Source organism: Corapipo altera, unplaced genomic scaffold, assembly GCF_003945725.1.
Source record: "Corapipo altera isolate COAL_440 unplaced genomic scaffold, ASM394572v1 95, whole genome shotgun sequence".
Lineage (NCBI taxonomy): Eukaryota > Metazoa > Chordata > Aves > Passeriformes > Pipridae > Corapipo > Corapipo altera.
The window spans coordinates 2,972,470-2,986,065 of NW_020884947.1; the positions used below are offsets into that span (position 1 = coordinate 2,972,470).

Consider the following 13,596-nt stretch of genomic DNA (forward strand, 5'->3'; position numbering starts at 1 on the left):
ACAAGTTGGGGCCATTTCCTTAAATCTACCTTCACATCTCCATGGTAGTTAGGCTGGCTTTTATTCAAAACAGGCGCTAAGGGCACAGCTGCACTTCGGTCAGTCTTAGAGGAGAGAGGTGTTAAAAAACACACCTACAAAACCTCCAGGCTTTATGCAAGCCTTGGGAGCGCCCTTTAACTGCGGCAGTGCATTCACAAAGCACTATCTTTACTACCAATAACTATGGATTTTGAGTGAATTACAGGAACATAAGACATGCTTTAACATTTACTGCTAGAAGTTCACATATACAATGCAAAAGAAACTAGGAGCAAATAAATACGTTAATGAATGCAAATGGAAATAGAAAAAAGAAGGTATGGTCCCATAAAAAAAATAAATCCCTGGTTTTTGTCCCCCAGGTAAAAATTTATTCAGAGATCTAAACCCAAAGCAAGAAATATTTTGGAAAAAATTGAGTACGAAAAATAAACATACACTGAAGATGTTTCAGTCTGTTATGCTAAGCAGATTAAAAACATAATCAAGTTGTGGTTACAGACAGACTTTTTTTTCCCCCATCAAACACTAAACAGGTCTTTCAAAACAACATGAGCCCAATTCAAAGCAGGTATCCCTGTGAGCTAGTTACCCACGCATTTTTCAAGCCAGTCTACAGATTAAAGCTGCAACATTCACAGAAATTATTCTGAATTCTTTGGATATCAAATGCATTTCAAAACTCTGCAGAACCAGTCCAGTTTCGTATTTTTACTGGATGCTCAGATCTGCCTGGGAGCATGTTCTGACCGGACACCTGTGGAATGCTCGAGCAGCAGACGGTACAAGATAAGAAATTCCCTCAACTGACAGGAAATATTTCTATCATATCTGTGCATACAGACAAGTATTTTGATTTAGAAGGGATCATCCTTTGTCTCAGGAAGGTGGCAGAGCTTGGGAAGCCTGCAGTGCGTCCCCAGGTCAAACAGAGCAACTGTTGTTCCAGCAACGTGCTGCAATTCAAGAACGCTATTGCTTCAGATCACCCATTTTCTCCTGGTTCAAAAGCAAACACCTGCCTCCCTTCAGAAACTTCACACCTTGAATCCGCGGGCCCCAAAAGCAAAACACATCTTACAGACAACATTTTAAAAATTAAACAACAATCGATGTGGCACAGGAGGCTGGAAACAAAATCCCATCTCTGCTCTGTCTCCAATACATCAGTTAACAGTCTGCGCCCTACCAGCTCTACAGATCATGTCACTGCTATTTATTTCATTCTCCGGTTACCTCTACCCCTGGCATTTGAGCCGGTTTAGTAAAATCTGGCATATCAGCATACCTGAAGAATAGAGCTGGACAGGAAGACTGTACCAGGATCTAGGAGAGCCGAGCTGTTCCCGTGACAAGCTCGCAACATTAGTCAAGACTTTCCGCCTCCTACACCCACTTTTTCTCTCCCATTCTTGGTATGTTCAAACAGATGCAGCAGTTACCAAGTAAATATCCCTGCATCGATGCAGGTCCCTGCATCTTACAGGAATTGATGATTATCCTGAGAGTTTTGTGATTCCATCTTGTTATGCACTATCTGTTCTGCTCCGTTTCCCCGTCTCCACCATTTACAAAGATTAAACTGAATTAATTTACATATTTTGGGGTTGGGTTTTTGGGGGGATGAATTATGAAACAGTTCCCTTGGGATAAAGCTGAAGCACACATTCAGGTTTCTGAGCAGGCTGCACTGTAAATTTGCTGCACTCTGATGTCATCCCCCACTGCCTTCAAAAGTATCTCTGAATGGCCATCAAAGCTGTAGGCCAAATGCCCAGTGCCATCAAAATCTGCTGCCATGCACAAGTCCTATTATATGACAGTAGGATCTGGAATACTTCAGAAGCAGCATTCCCCATCACCTGGAGTGGCAAAATCTAACTGATATAATTTACCTGTCATACTTAGTACCTCACAGAGGATTACAAGTAAGTAACGTAAGTCATGAGCGGTGATAACCCCCAAAATAATAAATATTCAGGAAAGTCATCTTCAAAATACAGTATATTGAAAACAGCCTATGGAACCCATTAACCTTATGGAAAGGAATCCTAAGGATTTCTTGACGCAATACAAAAGCAAGTAGTACAACCAGGAAAGCCTCCAAATGTGAGCTCCTCCATCTTACTGTTTATCAGAGAGGTGCTATTCAAACTTCCTTGTATTTAATGACACTACCCACACCGATTCGATAGGGACATCAGGAAAAATGCCTGTTTCTGAAGCTACTACAGTTCGCCAGCAGCCCATTCTGAATACCAAACAAAAATTACCCAGGAAGCCACTGAAACTAACAAAAACTATTGGCAAAGAAAGCATAAATATACAACAAAAAAGGACTTGGTGCTGGTTTTAAACTAACAGTAACAGATGTCATTGATTTACGAGGTCCAGTGTCATGCAACAGGCTTGAAAAGTTCCTTCACCAGAGAGGTCTCATAGAAGTATAATTGTTTGATACAGACCCTGAATGCTGAATACACACCCTACAACGAGACAGTATATTAATAGGTAAACTTTATCACAAAAAGATGAAATCTCCATTAGAAAGAAAAATAACGTGAAATCTAATGAGTTTTGGTTAAAAAAAGCAGTGACAGAAGCGATTTTTGCGATGATTTCTTCTGTATTTAAGAATACCCGTATTTCTTTCTGTTCACTAACTCATTTTTTCCCTGGTATAAACCAAAAACAAATAACAAAGTTTAATGAAAGCTACCTATAATTTGTTACTGTATTTTCAGTTACTTAATCTCTACATTATTTTCCTTTCAGTTATTAGCGGCAACAGCAACATCAGACAGTATGTATTCTTCAGCAGTACCCAGAATTATGATTACATACAAAATCCATAAAGCCAGTATAATACAAACTTTTATTTTGCAGAATTGCCCAGAGGTTTTTTTTCTTTTTTTTTTAAACTGCAACACAGTGGGCGTAATTCAGCCAAAAGGAGTGAGTACATAGGAGATTTACTGAGAAAAATCTGAGACTTTACTCAGAAAACTGTGACTTAACATCATTGCTGAAATTAAAGCATAAGGAAAAAATGGGCGATAGCGACAAACAGGGACAAAAATTAAATGAGATACTGATAAAGTGAATAACTATACTGACTGCTGTGATGTCTGGACAATAAAAGGATGCTCTAGATGTTCAAAACCAGCAATGCCCTTCATTTACAACCCGAACATCACATGCGAGACAAGATCACTCTCCAGACAATTGTTACTTAACTCGTGCCAGAAGACGGTAATTTCATTACAAAGCAAACTGCGATTCTTGGATTCCTTCCAAGAATTTCAAAGCGAGAAGGGCAGAAAATAACACACCTACAGAAAGCACCGCTCAATAAATCTTCTTAACTTAAAAAAGTTCTCGGGTGCGCACCCAGGCAGCGTCACCAGCACCGCGGGAGCGCCCGCACGTCTCCCCGGGTCCGGGCTCCGCGCAGCGCACGGGGCAGGGCCGGGCACCGCCGGCAGCCCCGCGGTGCGGGGAGAGCCCCGAGCCCGCCCGGCCGCGCTCCCGCCGGGCCGGACCCGCACCGCGGCTCCCGCTCTGCTTTGTCATCCCCCCGCCGCAGCGGGCGAGACGCTCACACCGCCGCTCCCGCAGCCCCGACACCGAGCGCGCCCGGCGGGACCGTCCGAGCGCCCGCGGGCTCCGCTCGCCCCGCGCGGCTCCTCCGGCGGCGGCACCGGCGCGGAGGGACCCGCGGCGGGATCCGCCGGGACCCGCGTCCCGACCCGCACCCGCGGGTTGAGGTGACCCCGGAGAGAGGCGCCGGGCGGCGGCGGCAGCTCCTCCTCACAAACAACTTGCCTTGGGTTTGTAGAGCCACTTTCTGAACCTGTTCATCATCACCGCGGCCGCTGACACCCCGCCGCCGCCGCTGCCGCGGGGGGTGCCGGCTGCCCGCCCGAGCCGCTCGGGGGACCGGGGGCGAGCCCTGCCCCTCTCCGGGAGGCTCCGCCGGATGGTCTCCTGCTGTTTGGCCGCTCCAGGCGCGGTAGCGGCCGCGGGCGCTCCCTCAGCGCAGGGACCGAGCGGCGGCTCCGCGCCGCCCCGACCGCCCCCAAAACATTGCGCGACCGGCGACAGCGCCACCCCCGCCGCGCAAGCGCGGTACCGCCCCCGTGCCCTCCCCTCCCCACCCAATCGGGGGGCGGCCCCGCCCACCAGGCCGCTCATTTGCGTAACACGCGGCGGGGGGCGGGCGGGCCACGCGCTCCGCGGGCCACGCCCTGGCGCGGGGGATGCCGGGACTCGCAGTCCTTTGCTGTCTCTTGTAGTCTTCTCTGTGGTCTGGTCTGCGCGCGTCCGCTCGGGGGATCGCAGATTCTGTTCGTGCCCATCGGCGCTTCCCATGCACCGGCAACTGGCGGCTGACCGGCCGCTGCTGTCCGTGAGCGCAAACACCGGGGAGGCGCGGAACGAGACGCTTGGCAACGGCGGCAAACAAACGCCGCCATCTTGTTTCCCCCGCGTGGGTAGTTCCGAGCCCCCGGTCGCGCCGTCCCTCAGCGCTGAGGGAGGGCGCGGCAGGACTACAGTTCCCAGCATCCCTCGCGCGCCCCTGGCAACGGCGCGAGCTGCTGAGAGCAACTGGGAACGCGACTGGGAGCGCCGCGAACAGCCAGGGACAGGACAGGGAGCATCGGGGGAAGCCGGGAACGGGAGCGCAGGGTTCGGCCAGGGACGGGACAGGGAGCACCGGGAACAGCTAGGGACAGGACAGGGAGCACCACGGGCAGCCGGGAACGGAGCGCCGGGAGCAGCGGGAACAGCCAGGGACAGGACAGGGAGCAGCGGGGGCAGCTTGGAGCGCCGGTGCAAGGCAGCTGTGGCCGTACGTGACCCCTCCGGAAAGAAAAGCGGGTACAGTCCCTGATGTGCGAGAGTGACGGGAGCTCTGGGCAGGCTCATGGCTCCTTCACTTGTTTATTATCGTCTAATCACAGATTTACAGAATGATTTGGGTTCGGAGGGACCTTAAAGCCCATCCAGCCCAGACCATGGGCAGGGACACCTTCCACTAGACCAGGTTGCTCCAAGCCCCATTCAGCCTGGCCTTGGACACTTCCAGAGATGGAGCAGCCACAGCGTCTCTGGGCAACCTGTGCCAGTGCCCTCACCACCCTCACATTAAACAGCTTCTCCCTAATATCTAATCTAAACCTGCCCTCTTTCAGTGTTCATTTTTATTATGTTTTCATAAATGCAATAGAAAAGATCAATGGGGACTTTGTTACTCTGTGGAGGGGGTTGCTTTGCTATCTGAGATTTTGGGCAAGTAGCAAACCTTGGTGTCCATTTGCTAACCCACCTTATAAATATACAACTTATTTGTAAAAGGTTTTGTACAATGAATATTTAATTGTTAAGTGCTACAAGCAAATAGTTCAAAAATGCCATGTCATGTCAAGTAAACCACCTTCAATAAGTATGCAAAACATTGACATTCATGCAAATTGAAATTAAGAAAACTGGACTATAGATACTCGGGGTGAACATTTTCCATCTGATGCCTTGCTTCCTTAAGGAAGAATGTGCTAAAAAGAGGCCCCGTGCCCAGAACTGCTCTGAGTGACACTCAGCAATGCAGAAAAGTCTAGAGTAAATGAGAATGTCAGGATGTAAACACTGGGCAACGGTACCCTGCATGAAAACCATTGGGACAGTCGTACCCTGGATTAGTGGCCCTGTTTCTAGCACACAGCTGAGAAATACCTCATTCCATTTTGAGCAGTAGCTGCTTGATCTGACTGAATTTTGCAGGGAGGCTTAGTTCAGCTCTTTTTAAGGACAGCTTTCATCAGAGAAAATGCAATCGCAGTCTTTCTAGGCCAGGAACGTGGGAGCGAATGTAAAACCTGAAGGAATCTTTCAGGTCATTGAAACCAGTCCCTACAACTGTGGATAATCTTATCCTGTGTAATTGCTTTCAAAATATCTCCAAGCTCCATTGTAAGAAAAGGGTAAGTCAGGTTCTCACCTCCCTTTAACTGAAATCTACAGCTGATGATGAAAGAAAATTTCTACCATTTTATACCCAGTATAAATTTATATCATTTTTATATGTAGCAATTAGAGTATTCTCCTAAACGACTGTGTGGAAACAAGGGTGCACGTCATACCAAAAGCATTTTATTCCCAATGTGTATGTTTTAAAACATTGACAATAATAATGGCAGTATGTTTAAATACAAGTGAAATTCTGTTAAGAACTTGTGTATGTCCAGAGATCTCAAGGCATTACTACGTCTTAGTTTTTATATTCCAGTTTTTGGTTTTAATTATTGTTATTTGGGGGGAAGGGGTGGCTATCAGCGTGTACAGAGCATGAGAGCTCAGATTTCTTTCTGCTGTGCCAGAAGAAAAAATATTTGTCACTGGTAGATCTGTTGGAGCCTGAATTACGATTCAGCCTGAAGTACAGAGGTATTTCTCTCTCGCTCATCCAGAATCCCTTGTGAGTGTGAGAACCTTGGCAGGTTCTTACCTGAGAAACAAATGATTCTCGGAGGAGTGGAGAAACAGCAACTCCCCTGTGACAGAGAAACAGTAGTGCCTCTTTCTGTATTTGCCATCCCTTGTCATGTTCCAGCCCTGTTTTGAGGGACTTTTTTTTTTAATTGGACATTTTGTCTTCATCATACCAAGTAACTGAATGCCTGTATTGAACATAATCACAGATGAACTCTTTTTCCAGCACTTTAGAAGTGCTATTTAGGCAGTTTTTATTGAGTATGGTAATGCTGAAAGGCAGAGTACAGAACCACTGTATCTGGAAATGTTATGAGATCATTTTAAAGCAAGAAATTAATTACCTTTACCACAGTGGGAATTAATCATCTTGATCAAGCATTCTTTTCTGGCATCAAAATATGATGATATATAAAATACAAGAGCTATTTTCAAAAACATATTTTATTTTCACCACTGAAAATTACTTTTGTGCTCATTTTTTTTCCTATTGCTAAACCAGATTAATGACTTTCAGGCCTGATCATTGCTATCATTGGTCTTTCATACACCACCACACGTGCGTGAGTAGGAACGAATGCATTGTATTCTTGCCATGAGAACATTAAAATCAAGGTAACCACTCCTACAAATTCTCAGACATACGAGTAGGACATCATTTGAGATGGACAGAATGCAGTCATTTCACAAACAAAGCATCAAATATAACAAGGACCCACCTGCTGAACCTTCAGAAACCTTGACTGTGACCCAGACAACTGATTTGACTGTGGTCCAGTTACTGACCAACGCTGTCTCATTGCTTCCTTATAATTCCTCTCTCATCCTGTTCTCTTGTTTTGGAAAAATAGGCTGTTAGCAGCAATATGTGATGAGATTTAAGACTAAAATTTTGCTTTCTGTTGCATCTCACTGGGAAGAATAGTGTGTTAAATAGGACCTGTATGGCACACAGGCAAAAATTCATACTTTTCTCTAGTATTATCTTTAGTTATATTTTGTCAAATAGCCTGGCACAGGTTATTTTTGTCAAATACCTAACCATTTAGGTATCATCCTAAAGATGTTTTAAGATGTTTACAGAGTAAGAAATATGTAATTTTGTTGAAATATGTAATAAATATGTATTTTATTTTATTGATGTTTGTACTGTATTTTCCTTTTTCCTTTTAGCTGTTCTGAGTAACTGTGATTTTGAAAGCTTGACCTAAATGTTCTCTTCTATGTTACTGCAGTATCTTCTGTATGAGCCTATCAACATACATTATGCCACAACTGAAGGGGGCATGAAAAATTAAAGATTTTCTGTATTTATAGGATTCTCCATGATGAAGATGGTCAGACACAGAGAACTTATTGCAGTAATAGTGCAACAGCTTGACAAGTTTAACCCTGAAAATCAGAACGTGGAGGATTTCTTGAATGAATCAGCTGTGATGTTGCAGGTATATTAAGTGTCAGTTCATCTTACATAGCTTACTTTGTTTTACTATGTGATTTAAAATATAAAGATGTCTCTTTTCTAACTGTCATTGATTTTTCTTACAGTGACATTCTTCATTCATGAGTAAAGTCCAAATTTCTTACAGTTATCACCAAAAAATAAGGCAGTAAAGATCAGAGTGCTTAAAAAACTACTTGGATAAAAACAAAAAAACAGGAAGGCAACAACCTTCTAAAATGGATCTGACAATGATAGAGAAAACTTCTGTTCCACTTCTGACTAAGCTGTTCTGTAGTTTCTTATTCCTTTCTTCCTTCCATATAGAAGTTTCTGACAACCCCGCCTATTTGTATGTTCGAATGCAGTTCAGAAGCTGACTCACAGGATCAGGTACTCTTGCTTTGAGGACATAAGTGACCATCAGAACAGTGTCCTAGAAGGAAAGTGGCAGTAAATCAACTACCTGATTCTAATCGAATACTGCAAGTAACCAGACCACGATTTGCCAATATGTAGCTATAGTGGCTGAAGCAGTTCCCATCCTTTCCTGACCATGGTCTGTCACCTCTTCCCATCTCTTTATCCCCAGTGTCCCTCAGCCCTGACTTGTGCTGAGGCAGCTACTGGATTGAATCAGCTTTAGAAAATCACTAAGGGAAGGCAGTGATATTGTTTAGACTGCCATGTGTTATCAAATGACATTGTTGGAGCTCTGATTCCACGCTGCCATGTAGCTCCAGTACTCATTTCCACTTCTGACAATAAGGTCTAAACCATTTCTATTCCTGTTAGATGCTCTGTTGCATTGATTTTGCATAAACACAAATGAGTACAAGAATATAAAATTATAGTGGTGTGATGTGAAAACCAGAGGCTGAGGCAGTGGCTCTATACACATTCCTTGGGTTCTTGCTTTCTTAAACAGTTTTCAATCAGACCCCTAGTTTCTGCCTCTGCCTTCCTGCCTTGTAGTACTGCCATAACCCTTTGTGCATTCATATGCTGAATTACATCAGGGAACTGATCCAGTTTCAAAATAATCCTTTTTTCACTGAGCTGAGAGCAGGTAAATTCAGCTACTGCTGCTGCCAAAGTAAACACTTGTAAAAATGAATCTTCAGATCATTGTTCTTCTCATCCCAGGAAAGGTGATACAAAGACAAAAGAAGCAGTAACTCTATTAGAGAAACATGAATCTAAAGTTTCATAAAAAATCCTTTCAAAAGGGGAAGAAAAAGGAGGATAGCTGATGCCAAAGTTATGGCCAAAATCTCTAGGATAGTTTCAGATCACTTACTACATAATAATAATAATCCAAGAAAGTAAAAAGTAATATATGTGTTTATATAAAATTCATCTTTATTTCAGTACCAAGTGGGTGATTATAATTCATCATGAAAAATTCCCTTCTTTCTTTTCTGTTTCATAGTAGGCATATGATCCTGAAAATATTGCAGCATTTTTGAACACATGATTTCCAGGCTTGACCACTTACCAATTAGCCAGTATGAACTGACCCATGCAGAAACTTCCTTCAGTTTGTATCCTGAATGATGCCATCACTCTAAATCACAGACTTGATCCGTGCCTGTACGCCCCATGCCAGCAGCCTGACAAATACCAAACCTCGTGGTGTGTACTGACCAGACAAAAATCAGGAGGGTCAGATTCCAAGAGCACAAATCTAAATAATTGCAAGACGCAGCTCTATGTTTATTTATTTACTGATTAGATATGCAGTATATCAGACTTTTCTACAAGTTGCTATCTTCTGTTCAGTTAGACTTTTCTTATTAGTTAGTAGTTTTCTATCCCCTAAAAGTGCAGTCAGGTTCCAGTCACTGTCAACACTGTATGTTTCATTCATACTGCAGATCTTTATTGTATTTGTGTTTAATAGTCTTTGCGTCCATCTAATGCGATATCTGAGGTGTCTTGTTTAGTTCTTTGATAACCTGTTGATGTTCCATATAAAATATGCTCCTTAGCCTATTGTCTAGCTTTCTGGGTTTTTTCCTGGTGAAACCAACAATTTTGGTTTAGATTATTTCCCTCAAAATAAAAACACAGTACACACAGTCATTCCAAAATATGTTCAAAGGAGTTCAGTACCCCATTAGCAGGGGCTGTAGGAGCCACTGTGATGCCAGTCTTGTTAAGTGTCAGATCCTGGAAATAAGTGCCTGGGACAGCCACACATTCTCATCTGAACTGCAAAGAGCAAAGGACATTTTGCGGAGAAAAACCTTCGTCAGAATAAAGTAGGTTTTAAGAGCAATATAAATGTATGTATGATTGAAAGTAAACAAAATTACTTCTTTGGAAACCTAATCAATGAAATGAGGAGATGGCCATCCTTGGCTGATCAGAAATGGGGGATGACATCAGCAAAAAGTAAGAAATTATAGGCAGAATGGAACTGAGTTGTGAAGCATCTTGACAGGCAGCTCCAGTTCTGTGTGCTAGAATCTGTGAGATGGTAGATGGAGTAAGTGGGTGTAATCAATGGACTAGCAGAACAAACTCAACAATAGCATTCCAGATTGTTGATTTGCTAAAGACTGGGTTAGTTATACTCAGGAGAGAGATGTTTATTGCAATAAAATAGAATATTTTGAAACACTACCTTAGATTTTTAGCTCTGAAGCAATAGGAAAATACTACTTGAAACCTACTGCTCAAAAAGAGTGAAGAAGATGTGCACGTGAACTGGTTATGATATCTTGGGGAGTAATCTGTGTGAAAAATGACCTCTGAGGTTATGAGCTTGACTGACAAGCAGGGTGGCAATAGTACCAATAAATGAGGAAAGAAGTAACATGAGAGTGCTGAAGTTTTGTCTTCACATTGTTGAAATTGAGCTGACAACAACAACAAGGAAATGTCACAGAGAGAGGCCAGCATCCTCGACTGAAGTGTAGGCTTCTTATTTGTGTACATGATAAATGTGAATATGTTTTGAAAGGAAGCTGGATGTAGTCCTAAGGGAGTGAGTCTGGAAGGCACAATCTGTCTTGATCCAAATATCCCTGTCATCCATCTACCAGCGGCATAAGACCATTCTTGTGGGAATCCTTGCAAATTAAGGCAGTAAAAATGGCTGTTCAAGGGAGGCACAGGAAGAGAAGTGAAAGTAGGAAAGCAAATATATTTTGAAATGAAGGACTGTACAACATGAATATATTAAAAAAAAAGGAAGAGGCATAAAATACAATGGGTTGAAGCCGTAGGGTGAAAATATGTTTGCTTTGCAAATGACAGTAAGAAGGAACTTGTAGATTTTCATGTTAGATCTTTTACTAACTAATACAATTGGTCTCTGTTGAAAGGTGACACAATCCAGAGCTTTGCATAGTCACTCTTCAGCAAGATTTTCTTTTTTTTACTTCTAGATGTATGTAAGGTTAGGGATATAAGTAAAACAAAAGCCAAAATACATGATTGTGTGAAATAATACATTTTGCTCTTCCATTAAGACTGTCTAGAAATTTTTATGTTTTGGCAGTGCACAATGGCTGTACTGTAGAGGTTTGGAATACTCTGCTAGCCAGATATTGGGTGGATGGAAGCAAAAGGTAAACTGAGTTCTGTTCCAAGCTCTGTCGTCTTTCTGTCCCTGTCCTTTCTCTTACCCTCAGGTTTGCTTGCTCAGGTTTCTTTATTTAACCTGTCCCAGTTCCATCTCTTCAAGTGGTTGATTCCATTGCTATTGTCACTGTGCAGCAAGTCCTGCTTGCTCTTTGGTCTTGTTCCACTCATCTCAAAGTTCTTGCACATTCAGTTCCAGTCTCTACTGTTCCTTAATCGAGTAAGAAATATCTCTCTTCAAGCTGCAGCTCACAAGAGGCAGATGTGACAGAGCAGGTAGGTGAGACAGGCTTTCTTCTATCAGTGTGATCTCCCAGACTGACCCAGCACAGCTTGCCCCAGGCTCATCCTGTACTGTAGTGAAAGCTCTGCTTGCCCTGGGCTAGGCACAGTCAGGGCACACAGAATTTTCAGGGGAGTTCACTGCTACAGTATAAATTCACACTAAACACATGCGAATGCGTGTTTTTTACTTGGCCAAGTGTGCATGGATTTTCATAAGAAAACCGTATGGCCAAATGTGTAAGGCACTGCTGACCCCTGTGTGCCACTTTGAAAATACATTCCTAGCTGTTTCCCTGCATTTGATTTGAAACTGTTTAATATTTCCAAATAGTCAATTAAAACCCTGAAAATTTGACAGCTTTCTGTCAAAAATCAGTTACATGTATCAGGCCATGTGAGTTACTCTGGTCTTACTGCTCTTGAATAACATGGGAGGGTATCCATTAACTTCAAGAGAAGCAGAAGCGGCCTCTTGATTATTATTATTTTTATTTCTTAATGCATCTTTGTAATTCTGTTCAGTGTCCCACCTGCACATATTCTCATTGTAGGAAATCTTGTCTCAAGCTTTGAGACAGAAACCTCTTCTGCAAACATTTGGGTGCACACACTTCTTCCGAGTATATTCTGGAGAGACTGTCCGAAGTCGGAAGCATTACCCTGTACATATGTTGGTGTACATGAGATAAGTAGTTTGCTGCCTTTATTTACATAGGAATGATGGCATTAGATACTGCTATCAAGAAGTATGTTTTTTTCCTAGCTGTATGTGGGATTTAGCTTTACACAGTCCATTTACAGAAACGATGGCTGTGTAAAGCTAATCCCCGTGTACTGCTTTGAAAAATCACCCATCTTGCCCTGCATTTATGCAAGTGAGGTAGATCAAGCAGACACCATATCAAATAACTGTTGGGATACGTTTTTCTTCTTCACTCATTGCTCTTTGCCACCACCCAGTGATTCAATATACAAATAGGAAATCAGAAAATCAGTGCTAAAGGAACAGAAAGTGAATTTTAAAGAGCGGTAAACCATTACTCTGGCAGTAGTTCAGGTCAGTCTGAACCACTGTACGTCTAAAGATAAAATGTTCTTTTAGTATGATGGAAATGTATAAAAGAATTGCTGAGTGGCAGGTAGTTAATAGTGTTTAAAACCAATGTGTCAAGGGAGAACATTATCTCTGCAACGCCACTCAGAAAGCAAGCAAGAAAGACATGTTCCAATCTCAGTTCCTATCTTCCAATTCCTAGTTCAGGCTTCTACATAAAAGTGGAATTAGGTAGGAAAACTCACTGATTATTAGCCTCCTGTTTTTAGAGAAAAACAAATGAAATATGGAAGGATTTGTAATTATTGAATAGAGTAAGATGAATAACACAGTTTCCTCTAATTAGAGCATTATGATCAAAATCAGTCTAGTGGCGATTTTGTGTTAAACTCCATACATTTTATTTCTGCTATATGTGAACTTTATATCATCAAAAGAATTTCTGTTTGTTGTTCTCAGTGAACGATCAGACTTGATTTTCTTCCAGGAAGAAAACTACACTTTAAGTTGTAATCCAGTTATTTACCATCTTTGTGTTTGCTGTATTGTAATTTATGATGTTTATAACATAATATTGGACTTGTTTTTCACTGCAAATATTTTCAATAAGAACATAGGTTCATTAGCAACATGATGGATGATTCCTAGTTGCAACAAACAAGCCCTCACCTTCAATCATGAAGAATCATGTTAT

At 42.6% G+C, this 13,596-nt stretch overlaps 2 protein-coding genes across 11 annotated transcripts in view; one reads left to right on the forward strand and one right to left on the reverse strand.

Moving 5' to 3' along the window:
• Nucleotides 1-4,089, reverse strand: part of ZFYVE28 (zinc finger FYVE-type containing 28) — a 153,135-nt gene extending 149,046 nt beyond the window's left edge. For 3 of the 5 annotated variants that reach the window (XM_027662662.1, XM_027662661.1, XM_027662659.1), the window contains exon 1: nucleotides 3,868-4,080. In XM_027662662.1, the coding sequence (XP_027518463.1) occupies nucleotides 3,868-3,906 (39 nt within the window). In that variant the 5' untranslated portion in view covers nucleotides 3,907-4,080. Of the gene's footprint in view, nucleotides 1-3,867 lie in introns of all 5 variants that reach the window. The other 2 variants (XM_027662660.1, XM_027662663.1) reach the window with 2 other exon arrangements.
• Nucleotides 4,090-4,396: 307 nt separating this feature from the next.
• Nucleotides 4,397-13,596, forward strand: part of CFAP99 (cilia and flagella associated protein 99) — a 54,536-nt gene continuing 45,336 nt past the window's right edge. For 2 of the 6 annotated variants that reach the window (XR_003530800.1, XM_027662664.1), the window contains exons 1-3: nucleotides 4,397-4,789; nucleotides 4,852-4,894; nucleotides 7,849-7,976. Coding sequence is in view for 5 of the 6 variants with exons in the window: in XM_027662664.1 (XP_027518465.1) it covers nucleotides 4,412-4,789; nucleotides 4,852-4,894; nucleotides 7,849-7,976 (549 nt within the window). In the remaining variant the exon portion in view is untranslated. The other 4 variants (XM_027662668.1, XM_027662666.1, XM_027662665.1 and 1 more) reach the window with 4 other exon arrangements.